General features: G+C 46.5%; 1 protein-coding gene across 1 annotated transcript in view; it reads right to left on the reverse strand.

Moving 5' to 3' along the window:
• Positions 1–377: 377 nt before the first annotated feature.
• The window catches only part of LOC144159226 (uncharacterized), a 60,998-nt gene continuing 47,301 nt past the window's right edge, over positions 378–14,074 (reverse strand). Inside the window, exons 10-20 of the mRNA XM_077690591.1 lie at positions 13,682–13,778; positions 11,077–11,221; positions 8,812–8,874; positions 7,853–8,053; positions 7,441–7,506; positions 6,715–6,786; positions 5,848–5,937; positions 4,388–4,447; positions 3,410–3,586; positions 2,478–2,721; positions 378–1,714 (exon numbers count right to left, since the gene is read on the reverse strand). Coding sequence (XP_077546717.1) covers positions 2,503–2,721; positions 3,410–3,586; positions 4,388–4,447; positions 5,848–5,937; positions 6,715–6,786; positions 7,441–7,506; positions 7,853–8,053; positions 8,812–8,874; positions 11,077–11,221; positions 13,682–13,778 — 1,190 coding nt within the window. The 3' untranslated portion in view covers positions 378–1,714; positions 2,478–2,502. The remainder of the gene's footprint in view (positions 1,715–2,477; positions 2,722–3,409; positions 3,587–4,387; positions 4,448–5,847; positions 5,938–6,714; positions 6,787–7,440; positions 7,507–7,852; positions 8,054–8,811; positions 8,875–11,076; positions 11,222–13,681; positions 13,779–14,074) is intronic.

Here is a 14,074-nt window from a genome sequence, read left to right on the forward strand (position 1 = left end):
CGCTCTTTTCCGTAGTATGCCGTACCATTCAGGAGTTCCCCGACTCCACCTTACGTGACTGCTTCTCAACACCGCTTCTCAACTTTTTTTTTCGAGGGTATTCGAGCATCCACATACGGAATTAAGTATTCTGCCAGCCTTTCTTAGCCCTGCTACGCACCTTTAGCCCATGTCCCCTCTCTTCCATTGTCTACCTCAGGTTTAAACTGAATCTGGCTTCGCTGGGCTGGCTGGGAAGAGGATATGGTACCAGCAACAATGGGCGCTGATGTTGACCTATTCCAGGGTTGCCTACGCCCGTAGCAAATTTAGAGTTTCAGGTTATTCCAGAGGGAGAAATTGCAGCTGAAACAGATAAGGCGACCGCACCTACGATGTACAGGAACGATAAAAACGCTTTTATTTCACATAAACACGCTGGTGTGCAAAATGAGCCGGGCAGTCTGGCGACGTGCCTCTATATTACATTGATTCGTGAGCAGAAGTTTGTGATTGACAACAAATGCAAGACAAGTAAAATGCAAGGTACAAAAACAGGAAGACGACCACGTCCGGCCAGTTTCAAGCCAGTGTATCGGACACTAGCCACGCATATCTTAAAAGTCGACTGATTAAGCGCCACAGATGCGTGTTCTTCCACACCCGACAAACAGACCATTCCTCGATTTCGATCGCGCTACAGCAGCGAGATTATGTAGCAAAACCAACGCTTTTGTTTACATAAGGTTCACAAATACAAAACACACAGGTAAACAGAAATTAAGTATACCTATAGATACAGTGCAACAACACCCTTTCCTTATTTTTTCCTTAGGCTTTTTTACACAATAGCAGCCAATGACCGTTTAACTGCTCCCATTATGGTACTGTTCTTCAAACCACACATTTCACTACCGTATACTTCTCCAGTAATCTGAGGGCGCGCAGAGTAGAGCGCAGTATCTGTACAACAGTTGCACGCCACCTCTAAATAACAAACGAGCACAAATGATAGCTTAAAAACCAAGTAAACCTCGACGCACGCCTGGTACGCTTGAACATACGACTTCCCATTTAAAAGCAACACACGAAAACCCCGCCTATTTGGCCGCTAAAAAACTCGTTATATGTGCGCCAGTAGCTCAAACGCTGTAAATTAAAATGGAACTGGCGTAAGGTAGATTGCCGGCATCGTACATCGTTGGGCAAAGCCTTTAGTATCACATTTATCCAATGCGATACGCTTTAAGGACATATAGCAAAGCCTCACACGTAGTCATTTCATCAAATCCACTTCCGTTAATATCACGTCCGCAAAAAAGTTGCAATTCGATTGTAGGCGCACTTTCCCATGTAGCGAAACATATTAAGAAGCGGTACATTTTCTTTTTTAAAAATCTTTGCGGTTAAATAAAAAAAAACGCTGTCGAATATACTTCAGGACAATTTTGAAGGCCCTGAATTTGAAAATTGAGCTCGTGGACCTCATTTGCCGAAGTATAGCGCAGAAGCTTGTCTACGCAGCGAACTGTGCAAAATACCGTAGCGCAAATCAGACAAGTCTCAAGATACGCCCCGACGAATAACAGTCACGTAGGGTGGCCTTGCAGGGCTGGCTGGCCGATACACGAGCCGGGCAAATGGCGCCGTCCTTGAAAGGCACTCCGCACGGGTCTGTTGCGCTCCACTCCTTATGTACATGCGCCAACGTCGACCTTCGCTGCAATTATCTGTCCTGTGAAATAGAAGTGAAGATATTGCAGATGAAATAAGTGTCAGCACAGCCACTACAATCGAACTATTACTGGTTACTTTGTGCCCATAGGCACGCACTTGTGCATTCAACTACCAATTCGTTTTCCCGCCACCTCTACATTATGCACCGATTAGGACATCAGTACAGTGCCTGTGAACGGACCTTTTTCCACTAGCGCTCTGCGCATGCGCTACTCACTCCCAGCGACCGACCCGCCATTGAGGGGAAAAACGCAAACAAAACGACGCCATGTTGGATTAACCAGTTGCGAACGCCGAGGCAGCTAAGGGCTGCTCCGTTTTCCGTGCCCTGAAATGGCCGACAGGTAGGCGTGACGGCTGCCATCGAAAAATTTTCTCTGCCATCAAAACCATGCGTGGCGCCTGGGAAGGCTTCCTCGACTGCGCAACGTAAGCGAAAAAAAAAAAAGGGGGGGGGGGGGGGGCTGTTCTATAATTCCCCATGCCGTGTTCGGGCGGCCGCCGCAAGAGGGCTACGCTACCGGAAAAAAAGTACATTGGTTGCGCGTACCGTTGTTGAAGCAGGCGCTGACATTGCGGGGATGGTTTCCCTAAGCTGCACAAACGACCCTGGCCTCCTTAGAGATTCGCAGGAGCCGAAAGAAAACACGTCCCCTCCCTTTCCTACTAAGATGTCGTAAACATTTTTCCCGGCATAATTAGTGAACCCGTATGAACGTGACAGAGTGGCACGCGGGTACATCGGGACAAATGAACCCTACCCACTCCTGAAGAGTGTGGTATTCTTCAGATGCGCGACGTCTCGTCGTCGTCTTCCTCGCGAAGCACAGCGGGCCGAACACTGGCCCGCGACACGCGCCGCCTGGGCTCGGCCACGGGAGACACGGAGAAGCGCGAGGGCCAGTAGCTGGTACGCTGCTGCACCGAGGACCGACGGCGAGACAGGGCGTGCGCCGGCACCGACGGGTTGGGCGACAGCGCGTCCCGCACGGGGCTGGGGTTGTCCTGCACCACGGGTAGGTCAACAGGCACGGACAAAATCAAAATGTCTTCCTGAGCGAACGGGATGAGCTAGAAGGGCGGCGATATATACGAAGATAAGCCATCAGGACCTTGTAAACCATTGCACGTGCAGAAAGGTACTCCAGTGAATGAGCAATGCAAAGGTTTACGAAGTTACGCAAGCAACCTGGCCTCTTCAGGAGAAATCAAGCTTCAAATCAAACATCAAGCACATAGGCGGACATCCGCCGGCAAGCGAATAAATTGCTTACATTCAACGCCACCTGAAAGAAAAAGTATATTCCCGCACCACGTGCCGAAATTCTCCGGGGCCAACACCCTCCGGGGTCAACACCTTCCGGTACCTTGCACTCCCGCCGCTAATTTCTATGTTCCAAGATCTACGTTGATAAATTTACGTTGCAAGTCCCCTCTGGACACTTGAAATACAGTTGTCACTAAGAAATTGGTACATGAACACACGCGCAAACCTGCGTTTAAAAACCAAAGCACAAACACTCATCGAGGTGTACATGCTTGAAGCACACCCGTGGGGTCCGTTCAACCCATGCAGAATACTCATTCATGCTAATCATACAGCACTTACATGCGCATCACCACCATCTTGTATGAAGTGCGCACATGCGGCCAGAGTGTCGCAGCAACAAAGCCCATGCAATTCTCAACTCACGTAAGCGTGCATGGCGATCGCGCATTTGCTGCCGCGGCGTTCGTAGTTGTGCAGCATGTTCGATACCAGCTGGCTGCCTCTTCTGCGCCGAAGGCCCGACTCCGGGTCCGCCGGATCGGCACAAGGCTGCAGGCCGCCACCCGGCAGTGTGGCCATCGTCAGGCGCCGTGCCAGACTCTGAATGAACGTATACAAAGCACGTGCTCAGGCGCATGCGGTAGCAAGAAAAAAAGCGCGGTTCTTGAGCAATCTACGTGCATCCAAAGATAAGTTCTGTGTGGGCCTAACCCCAAAAAAGATGCGAAAACCCGTAAGAAAAGTACGGCTCATCTGCAAGCACGCATCTCGCACCAGTAACTTCTAAAGCTATGAGTGGGCGATGAATTTTCTTCCAACAAGTTTTCATGGAGACTCAAAGATAACGTGATGTGACCCAAAGCGTAAAGAAACAAATGTTGCTGGCTTGCAAGAACTTCTTCCACGGCGAAAGTGTTCTTTAGACGGACACTGCGGGACTTCGTTTGTTCACACTTCATCAAACCACAATCGCTAAGAGGCAATGAACGCTACAGCGTTTAGCGTCAGGTCACTGAACTCAATTTAAAGTCAACGCCCGTACTCTCCTTTCATGTCCTTGTACGTTTGTGGCTATGTTATCAAGACAAGAAAGAGCACCGCTGCGACCATTGTGTTGCCAATGAGATGGCTGAAGGCATTCGACTTCTCTTGCTCCTCCTCACACGGGCGGATGTTCGGACGACATTCGGTGTAACGCGGTGCTGTTGCTATAACCCCTATCCCCACTTCGTCGTGACGTACCAGTGCTCCGAAACATGTGCAGTATCTTTAAAACTAGAAACGTAAAATGTACAGTGAATGTAGAGTTAACGCGTCCACATTGTTCTTACTCTACTTGTGTGTGCCCGCTGAGATAAGGCGTGATACTTAAGCCCTAGGAAATAATGATAGAATGCTCACCGCCGGCTGACTTGCTAGGTGCCTTGTGACGGTCTGGTAGACCTCATCGTCTTCTGCATCCTGCAAAATAAAACATTACGCTTACAGTTACGAAGCTTTTTTTGTCGGCACGTTTTACACAAGAGTGCTCCAAAGCCCCACACCTCACCCGTGGTTCCAACCACAGGTATGAGCGGCGGACTACACGGCTGACCAGTTCTGGCCGTCCCACCCAGTGACCAGGGCACGGACTAGCACTGAGGACCGGGTTTTCCCTACGAGGAAGACCCCACAGGACTTGTGTCCCTGCCATCAAGCTCAATTGGCTTTTCTTATTGACCTATAGGGTTCTCATCAGGTTTTAGGGGCGAAGCCCATAGGGGTTCGTTCTGTCGGCATCTCATGTCGTTGCCTCATGTCATCGTCGACGTAGTCACGGTACTATAATACCGGGACACTCCTTGACGACCGGCGATAGAACGTCGTCGTCGTCTCATGTAATCGTCGATGTAGTGACGGTAACAAAACACCGGGACACTCGTTTTCCAACGCCTCGCGCTAGAACGCTTCGTGCTTCAAAGACACGAGAATACCTCTACCCCCCCAACGATTTCATCTCCGTGGGCAAAAACGCCAAGGCGCCAAGAATACACTTATACACTGCATGCTTCGCCCCTCTCCAGGTTACACGTTCGTGGAGATGGCCCGGGATTTTCCTTTTTCAGTAAATGTTCATTCAATCAATAAGGCTATACAATACAGAGTTAAATTACTGAAAAAAAGCGTTAGCCGCGTAAGGAAGTCAAGGAAAGCCTTCTCGCGCGCCCTCTCAAACAATCAAAGCCTTCACACAAACTTGTTTCCAAGCCCCCGCAATCAGAACCAAAGCTGCGTATTATAGGCACTCTAATCTTTACTTGTGAAAGAAAATGAGACAAGGAATCCGATTTAGTTAATCACTTCAGCTTTAGGCTGGTTAAAGCGAATGGTTCAGTTAAATTCCACGCCTGAAAGGCTCTTGAATTGCTTGAGATTGGGCGAGTTGGTTTATTTCCACTTGAAACGTCACCTTAAACGAAAAAAATACAGGACGTAAAAAGAAAAATGGACGCAATGCTGTGTCCGCGTTTTCGTTGAGTCCAGCATTTTAAGCATTGAGTACGTGTTTTCATCTTACGTCCTGTGTTTTCTAGGTCAAGCTGAAAGACTAATTGGCCTTTGCCTTATGACCTCTTTGCCTTATACCTCTTTGATTTAAATCGATGTCGTCATCCAAGCAGCAGTGCATCTTGGAGCCACAATATAGCACTTCAAAATAAATTAATGAAGCTCAAGGACGCCACAAAGGTAGTGTACAGTAATCATAAGCACAGGGGTGTGCCCAAAGGCATTAGGTACCACAAAATTGTTAGAAACGGGTTACGCTACAAGAAGACATGCCCAACTGCACAAATACGAGTAAAACGGGAAATGTTACTCACCATTAAGATGTCTTGCAGCGTTTGCAGCTGCGCTATCCTGGACTGCGGATCATCCGAACACATAAGCTTGGGATCCACACCGCTTACTTTCTGCAGGGGAGCGCAAAATGTCATGTCAAAATTTGGTTACAGCACATCTACATAAATCGATAATATAAAGATTGCACACAGATAACGCCGGCAACACAACCTTGCTTACGTACGACATACTCCACGATCTTAGTTGATAAAAACGCACCATGTAATATAAGGGACCAACACTCGGTTGCGTGGTCATCACAAAGTAATTTTTTGCAATGATAATTATATTTCAAGAATGCAGCTACGTTACACTACTTAACACATATTTCCAGCTATGTACTTGCACGCGCACCTGATTCATAAAATAGTCCCAGAACCTTGCAGGAAGCTACATTAGCTATTGCGAATGTTGCACTATTTGGTCGGCCCCTTCTGGACAAGAATAGGCCTCAAAATAGCTTGCGACTCTGCTATTATATCCACGGCGTAACTCAGTGTTCGCGTATACTTGTAACATCCAACGCATTGGCGGCTATCGCCCGTCAATAGTTGTTTTGTTATCTTAGCCCTATTTCAGATTAATCCCTATCCAACTATACTTTACGCACAATATTATAATTTACGTACAATTATCTTTGCACAGCTACAAATATGAGCATCAGGTGCTCAAATATAACCGTCAGATGAGAACCCGCGGTATAGTCAGGCATTTACCAAGCCTTTCAAAAAATATACGTCAGGAGATCGCAATTGTGACTTATGCTAAACAACCAAGAAGCCGGCTTCGATACGAAAACGAAGCAAACATGCGGCTCCGCATCATGACGCGAAGAAGGCTGCACTCACCGCCCATTCCTGGAGGAACTCCTGGCCGAGGTCGTTCGGTTCGTGAATCGTCCGGTTGTAATCCCGGGCAATCTGAACACGAAAGAAGATGCATGCAGTAGGTTTAGTTGCATCTTCACCATGATCGCCGTCACTCGCCGTTGATTGTTCACCGGAGTACAGAGGCTCCTTCCAATGATTTCCGCGTCTATCGTGTGCCAAAAGAATCCATCCCTTGCGGCTAATGCTATACTGTAATCACTCGATCCAAGTATAGGGCCTACCCTCCCCCTGCACTTTTGTCATCCATCTGAAGAGATATTGCTACTTAAAGCGTTCGTGTGCTGCCCGTAGTACAACATATTGCACTTCCCCTTCCCAATTTTTTGCGTAATTTCGGACCAATTGTCCCAAACTTTAGAGTCTAGTTCATACACCCGCTTTCTGTCTGAATGCTGTATACAAAATATGATTATTTTAGTGGTTTTCTGGTGCGGGTCTAAGACGCAAGTTTTAATCTTTTGGAAGACACTATTTCAGCTCCGTAAGTGCATAACCCTTGCTATAAAATGGAGTCTACAAAAAAATACAAGAAACGCTAAACCTGATGCAAACAAGACAATCCAACAAGGCAGTACGCTGCCCGTTTGTCTGGTTTTATTCTAAAACCATATTTAATAAATATAATTAACTGAACGTTTGTTACACAATAGCGCCTTTCGTAGACCCCTTGAGAAGGCTGCTTACCTTTATGTCGTGCTTCCAGAAGCGCTGTGTCCGCGGCATGCTTGATTCAGGAGCAATCTCCTTAATCTGTTTTAACAAAGTAAAAAAATAAGTAGTTGTAATGAAGTTGAAGAGGTCAGCATTGCTCTAAAAGCTAGAGGGCTATTTCAGACGGTAGGGTATGCCAACGTATCAAAGATTCGAGAAGGTTGCTACGGGTGGCGCAACTATTCCACCATGATTAATTGAGTGACCGCAGCAGGTTGTGGTTATTCTGCACTTATTGTCGAATTTTTTTTTCAGTACTACAAATATGGCTGTATTAGAAGCTACCAACTCTGTATGGTTAGCCATAGAACACTCCACGTTAGAACGCTAGGTCGATGGCAGGAGGATAATACAATGGCAAGACAAGCAGTGAAGCACCGCTTGCCTTGAGCAACAGCGTGCCGGCGATGATGATGCAGAGGATGTTGACGACAGTGAGGCAGAAGGAATTTATGGCCATGACGGCGCACTCCTTGTGCATGTTGGCGTTGTCGAAATAGTACGCCTGGAAGCCCGGGTACGCCACGAACGCCGGGTACGTCTCCACCGTGCGGTTCAGGTCTGTGCCGGGAATGGCGACGGTCACCTGCACCGCGAGGGAGGAGGAGGGAAGACTATACAGGTACGTCTAGGACCGCGCACAACGTACTCTCAGGGAGCACACGGAGTACTCCGTAAAACAGCACTTTTACTCGCAGATTCACGATTGATTATGGGGTCTAACAAGCCTAAGCAACGCCTGGGCTGTGAGGCGCGCCGCAGAGGGCTCCGGATAAATTTTGACCACCTGCGGACCTTTAACGTTCACCTAAGTCTAGACACACGGGCGTTTTCGCTTTTTGCCTTCATCAGAGCAGCAGCCACCGCGGCCTGGATCGAACTCGCGTCCTTAGCCACTGAGCCACCGCGGCGAGTTTTTCCCGTCAAGCCAGATTTCATACAGAAAGCATTTTCCCGTGCTCCCTGAAATGTGCCCGTAAGCCACCACTTTCAGCGCCAAGACGTATAGAAAGATAAGCCATAAAACGAAGAAGATGAGCACGTCTTGTACAGCCATATGGAAGGGGCTACACCTCAGATTTTTCAATATAAGGCCCGAAACAGGTGTCGCACGTTCACATTTTGAATCCGTACTATTTTTATGATATGCTATGCCGAATATTGTTTTCGGAATAAAATACCGGAAGATTATGGGAATTGCTCTCAGATTAGGGCATTTAATTTTGGATGTCGCCTTCCTGAAACGGTACAATCCTCCCTCTGATCATGACAGACCGAATGCTGCCAATAAAACCTGAATGCTAGTAATGTGCACATGGAAGGATGTGTAGAAGAAACACTTACGTTTATGGGGTCTTGGCCGAGAGATTTGAAGACCTTCATAAGCGAGAGTGCCCACAGAGATCCCTGAAGACAGTAAGAAATCAAGTTTTGTTTATTTTCATAGTGGAGAGACAACAAACTTGTCCGCCCAGTGCGTGAATTCATGTATATTTTCCCTAATTCAGCGTGACGAGCCCGTATTCCCGCTCGAGGAGAAAGGTAGAATATGAGAGACAAGCCGGTCAATTTTTCTGTAGGAGATCACTTTAATTGGTCGTAAAGAAGAGCCGTGTGCTTTTCCCGTATCCGACATGAGCGTAAGCTCATGTGGAGGTTATCCAGCTGCAACGGAATTTCCTGTATGGCATATGTTTGCTGAATTTTTATGTAAAGAGTTAACGGCTTTTGAGGTTAGAAATTTGACGTAACTTTCCGTTGACACAGTGCCGGAACGGCAGCTAAAAAATCAAAGTAGACCGGAACAATAAAGATAAGAGTCTCGCTTAAACCCGGAAGGACATTGTTGTACTTAGCTAGTGTCTAAATACCGCAGCCTAATCTACTCAAATAGAAGTCTACGCAATATTTTACTTCGGTGATAAGCAAGACAATAGCTCGGCTGTAAGCCGAGTTGCATTGAAAAGCGAAAAGTTTTGAAGTCCTCAAGCAAACACCACCCGCTGCAATCAACTCGCAGAAGTAATGCAAAAAGCTTCCGTGTTATACCCCTGTCACACGGCAAATCTATGTCATTCAAAGTGAATGAGATTAGACAGTTTTATCATATCATTACCGTGCTTGCGTTACCGTTTACCGTGTTACCGGAAGCCTGAGTTCCCGTTTACTGCTGGAAACGATACGCTTAGCACACCGTTTGCGGTTTCCGTATTCTTGCTTACCAACCACCGTGGTGCACGCAGCGACCTCTGATGCATTAGGATCGAAACAAATCACGCATTATTTTGTTGCTCAGATATATTTTCTTTTGTTCAAAATAGCTTGAATGTTTCTCTTCTCGGGTGAAGCGTTCACAATAACATTTGTTTTTAGAATACTCTAGTTATCACCTGCAGAAGTTTATAAAGAAAACGTGATGTCGGTGGCGCCGTCTACTGAGTACAGTTGGAATCAAGGTAAACAAGAATTTACGCCCGCGCTAAATATTTCGGAATGAGATGGGTAAAATATGTTAAAATGATTACTATATAACCTACACTACCTCGCCCAGCACAATTTCGTAGACGTGAAAGCGCTTTGCAAGCTCCGAAACTATGAAGCGGGTGAGGCTTAGCACGAGTAGGGGCGATCATTTAGATCGCCCGTCCGCAAAAAAGTTGCTTGTAGTGCTCCTGAGCATCATGTGACGAGAGAAACGTAAAACACCATAAACTAAGGTTACTTTTTTCGGCTGTACCAAGCATCAAGCGCCGAGCGCGCTGCGTTTGCTGTAATCAAGACGAGAAAGTACACTTCGTCTGCTCGGGAAACCCGGTGGCGGCGGTAAAGGCTGTGCCGGTAAGTTTCAGTTTACGGTAACGCGCCGCGCATGCGCATTCGGCTCCTGGAAACACGGTAGATGGTAACATAAACACGGTAACGGTATGCTAAAACTCATTAATGACATACGGTTTGGCCGTGCAGGTCTACACGGAGAAACAAGTGTCATTTGATAGTGATAGCGGCGACCAATTCAAGCTGTCAAAATTTCAGAATTAGAGCTCAAGTGCGTCCAGAATGTCCTCGTACATAAGTTATTTTTAAACAAAACAAATATTTTTGTTATAAATTTTAAAAAAGAAAATCATTTTAGGTGACAGCAGTAGGCATCACAAGCCGAGACAAGTCCGCAAGAAATACGTATCAGGGTAGCGCGTGCATGGGGGGCGAGATCTTTCTTTGTAGGCACTTATTTGTCTTTGAAAAGCAATAGGATACAAGGATAGATATGAAATGGCAAACATAAGTTTGCTGACAATTGTTAGAAACAGTATTTTTTTAGTTTATGACTGAACGTTTTTGTGTAGCACCACGCCACTGCTGTCGAGGACACTCATTTGGCCGCTGAATCAGTTCTCCGACCTCATTTAGCCGCTAAATGCCATTCGCCTCTAATTTTATTCGGTATTCTCGTGTAGAGGCTCCTAAATAATGGCATTTAGAGAGAATGACATTTGCTCTAAATGTTATTAGATTTGCCGTGTGACAGGATATTACTCGCTGAAAGAAAGTATTTAACATCAGGCCGCTTATAAACGGGACGCTTATAAGCGGGACTCGAATGCTCACGCAGTTGATGGAAGGTGGCAGCAGCGACGCCGAGATGGCGACACCCACGAGGCAGGCTGAATTGCCACCCAGAATAGCCATGGCGACGCCAGCGCCTGAAGGGAGCGCCACCAGTCCACCCACCCACAAGCTCCGCCATTGCCCCCTGCGGTGAGAGAACCACGTCGAACAATTTAGCGAGCTTTCTACAAAGCTTAAGTACGCCGTTCCTACGGTCACAAACAAGAAGACCGAACGTAGATAAGTAATTTTTCAGCGATGGATATTCGTCTGTAATAGTTACATTAAGGTCATTAAGGCCACAGTGAAATGTTGTGCAGTGAATATTTATTTACCAACAACTAGCCACTTGGTAGGAAATCAGTGTGTATAGTTCATATCTTGATAGGCCCACTGGAGCAAATGGCAAATTCGCCTTGAGTTATTAGATTCTGTAAAGAAGTTTCCGAATCATGCACTTCGGGAAGGTTTCAGAATTTTTTTATCTGAGAAAAATGATGGCAGGGGTAAAATAGTCTTGGCCTAACCCAGAAATTCTAGGGGAAATGTTCAATTAACACCTTAACACCACTATGGATATTCCGCCTTCGTTCACACCCAACAGCCAAAAGAAAGGTTCACTCTAAAACTAACGACTTAGTAGGTAGAACTATACCACGATGAATGAAAAAGCAGCACATCGATGAACTGGTCCTTCACAGTCAATACAAAAATCTGTAAAGCATGTGTGAAAGCCATGAAGTGGTTTTGTATTTGCAATCACAAGCCGAACAAGTCTTTAGTGGTGACTGAAATTGCAGGAAAATTTGAGGACCGACGTTGCACACGGCTGGTTGAATACTGCAGGGTTCGTCCGTGCCTCCATACAGGTTAAATTTATCTTTGAAAACAGCTCTTGAGCTACTCACAAGTGATGTCAATCTACTTGAGGGCAGAGGCACATACTGTGTCACTTTACAAATATATAGGCTGCTTTCAACTCGTGTGAACAGTTCATAAATAAAACGCAAAGCGAGCCTCAAAAAGGTGTGCTACTCTCGGAACCCTTTTAAGCAAGAAGTGGTCTTCGTTTGTGCGGGGAAATAACGGTTTTAATAAAAAAAGGCCTAGGGAATGGCAATTGAAGACACGCCCTTTTTAAAATGTAGGTGCCAGTAATCAAAACATACGAAGGCCGTAATGGCCTAAGCGATGAAACCGTGACACGACGCCGACGGCCCAACGAACCACTTGTTATTGGCGATCGCGATGTGCAATTCCTGACACCGGTACATTCGGTTATCAGCGACAAAGCTAAAGATAAGCTCTTGACGACCTGGAATGGTGCAGACGTCTGCACACACTGATAGAGACGAGACTCTAGTATAGAGGTGCAAAACAGGAGTGTCTGTTCACAGACTCACGTGCCTCTCACTGTAGTCCTCGGACAGCTGCTCACGCGACCTCACAATCAACGTCGTTACCAGAAACGGTGTCCCAACAGGCCTTCACAAAAACGTGTTTCCTTTTTTTGGCTTCATCGTCATAATCATAATTAACGGCCTATCTGGGTCCAAAGCAGGACGAACTACTCCTGTCCTGTGCTGCCCGAGTCGATTGCTCGCCCCCGAATTGTCATATTTCGCCTCTCCATCGAGCTATTAATGGCTTTTTCTGTCTTCCACACCCGTCTCTGGGTATCCACTCTTGTTGGCCTGGTGGCCCACTGGTTGTAATTTCGTCTCATGGCCAGCCCAAGTCCATTTCTTCATCTTAATTTGAACTATTATATCATCTACTCGAGTTTGCTCTCTGATCAAGGAAGCTCGATTCTGGTCCGTAAGTGTAATAACCCTGCTACACTGGCTTCGGAATGTCATTCGAACCGAATGCCATTTGATTCAAAGGAGGGGCTTTAAATGCCATTCAGAATCCGCCGTGCTCTAGTACAACTCCTTAGACGTTTCAAAACTTTAACAATCGCTCGCCGTGCTGCGTGGCGCTGCTGCTGTCGAGTTGTGTTTTTACGCAATGCAACAATAAAATTTAGCGGCAGTCTTTGGAATTTAAATTATATCAATTTATAAATAAGGACAGCTTTGACACGGTTTTTGCTCGATTCTGAACCGCAATCGACGCTTTTTTGTGCTGTTTTATGCTGTCTGGCCACACTGGTTTGTCGCTTGCTCGCACTGGAGCTTAGAGTATGGAATTATTACATCTTCATATCATGATTTAAGTGAACGAAAAGTAAACAAAGTCTCGCAATGAAGAATACTTTGTTTTAAGTACACCAGTAATGTATTTGTTTATGCTGACTTGGAACGCTGTGCGCGAGAGTGCTAGAAATGGCGTTCGAGAGCCCCAAATGTGCCTCTGGGTGCTCGTTTGGCTCGAATGTCATTTGAGCCGAGTAGCATTTCAAAACCCAGTGGTGCAGCACGACTTCGCGTTTGAGTCAAATGACATTTGTTCAAATGACATTAGGACGCTAGTGCGGCACGGGTATTATGTCTATCGTTCATCGTTCCATGGCCCGTTGAGCCGACTGAAGTTTTCTTTCAATTCGTTTAGTTTTGGCTTAAGGGGCAGTAAAATGCGGAAAGGCGTCAACTTAATCACTTACCTGGCAGTTTGCTCCGAGTTGGGCCAGGTGTTGGGCCCCCAGCCTCCGGGACCCTGGATGTCTCCCCAGTAGGCCATGATGAGGCCGAAAAAGAAGCCTGCGCAGAAACGGTCACGCCCAAAAGAAGCAGTCAGGAGAACCCGGACTATATATGTGACACGTCACAGTCATGAAGGCCCCATATTTTTAAAAACATCTATACGCAGAAAAACTGCTAGCTTAAAAACAGACTAACTCTTTCGACAGCGGCTTAACTAAAACTGCACCCACACTCGAATTACATATAAACTGCGCGAACGAATGTCCACGACCCGTACAGATACGATCACAACTCCGCCTCCCACCCTCAGAAAAAAAAATGTCTTCGCTAATGTGCTTTGTTTTTCGCGGAAA

The sequence above is a fragment of the Haemaphysalis longicornis genome, unplaced genomic scaffold (assembly GCF_048455015.1).
Source record: "Haemaphysalis longicornis isolate Haplotype H1 unplaced genomic scaffold, Haemaphysalis longicornis Haplotype H1 scaffold_10, whole genome shotgun sequence".
Lineage (NCBI taxonomy): Eukaryota > Metazoa > Arthropoda > Arachnida > Ixodida > Ixodidae > Haemaphysalis > Haemaphysalis longicornis.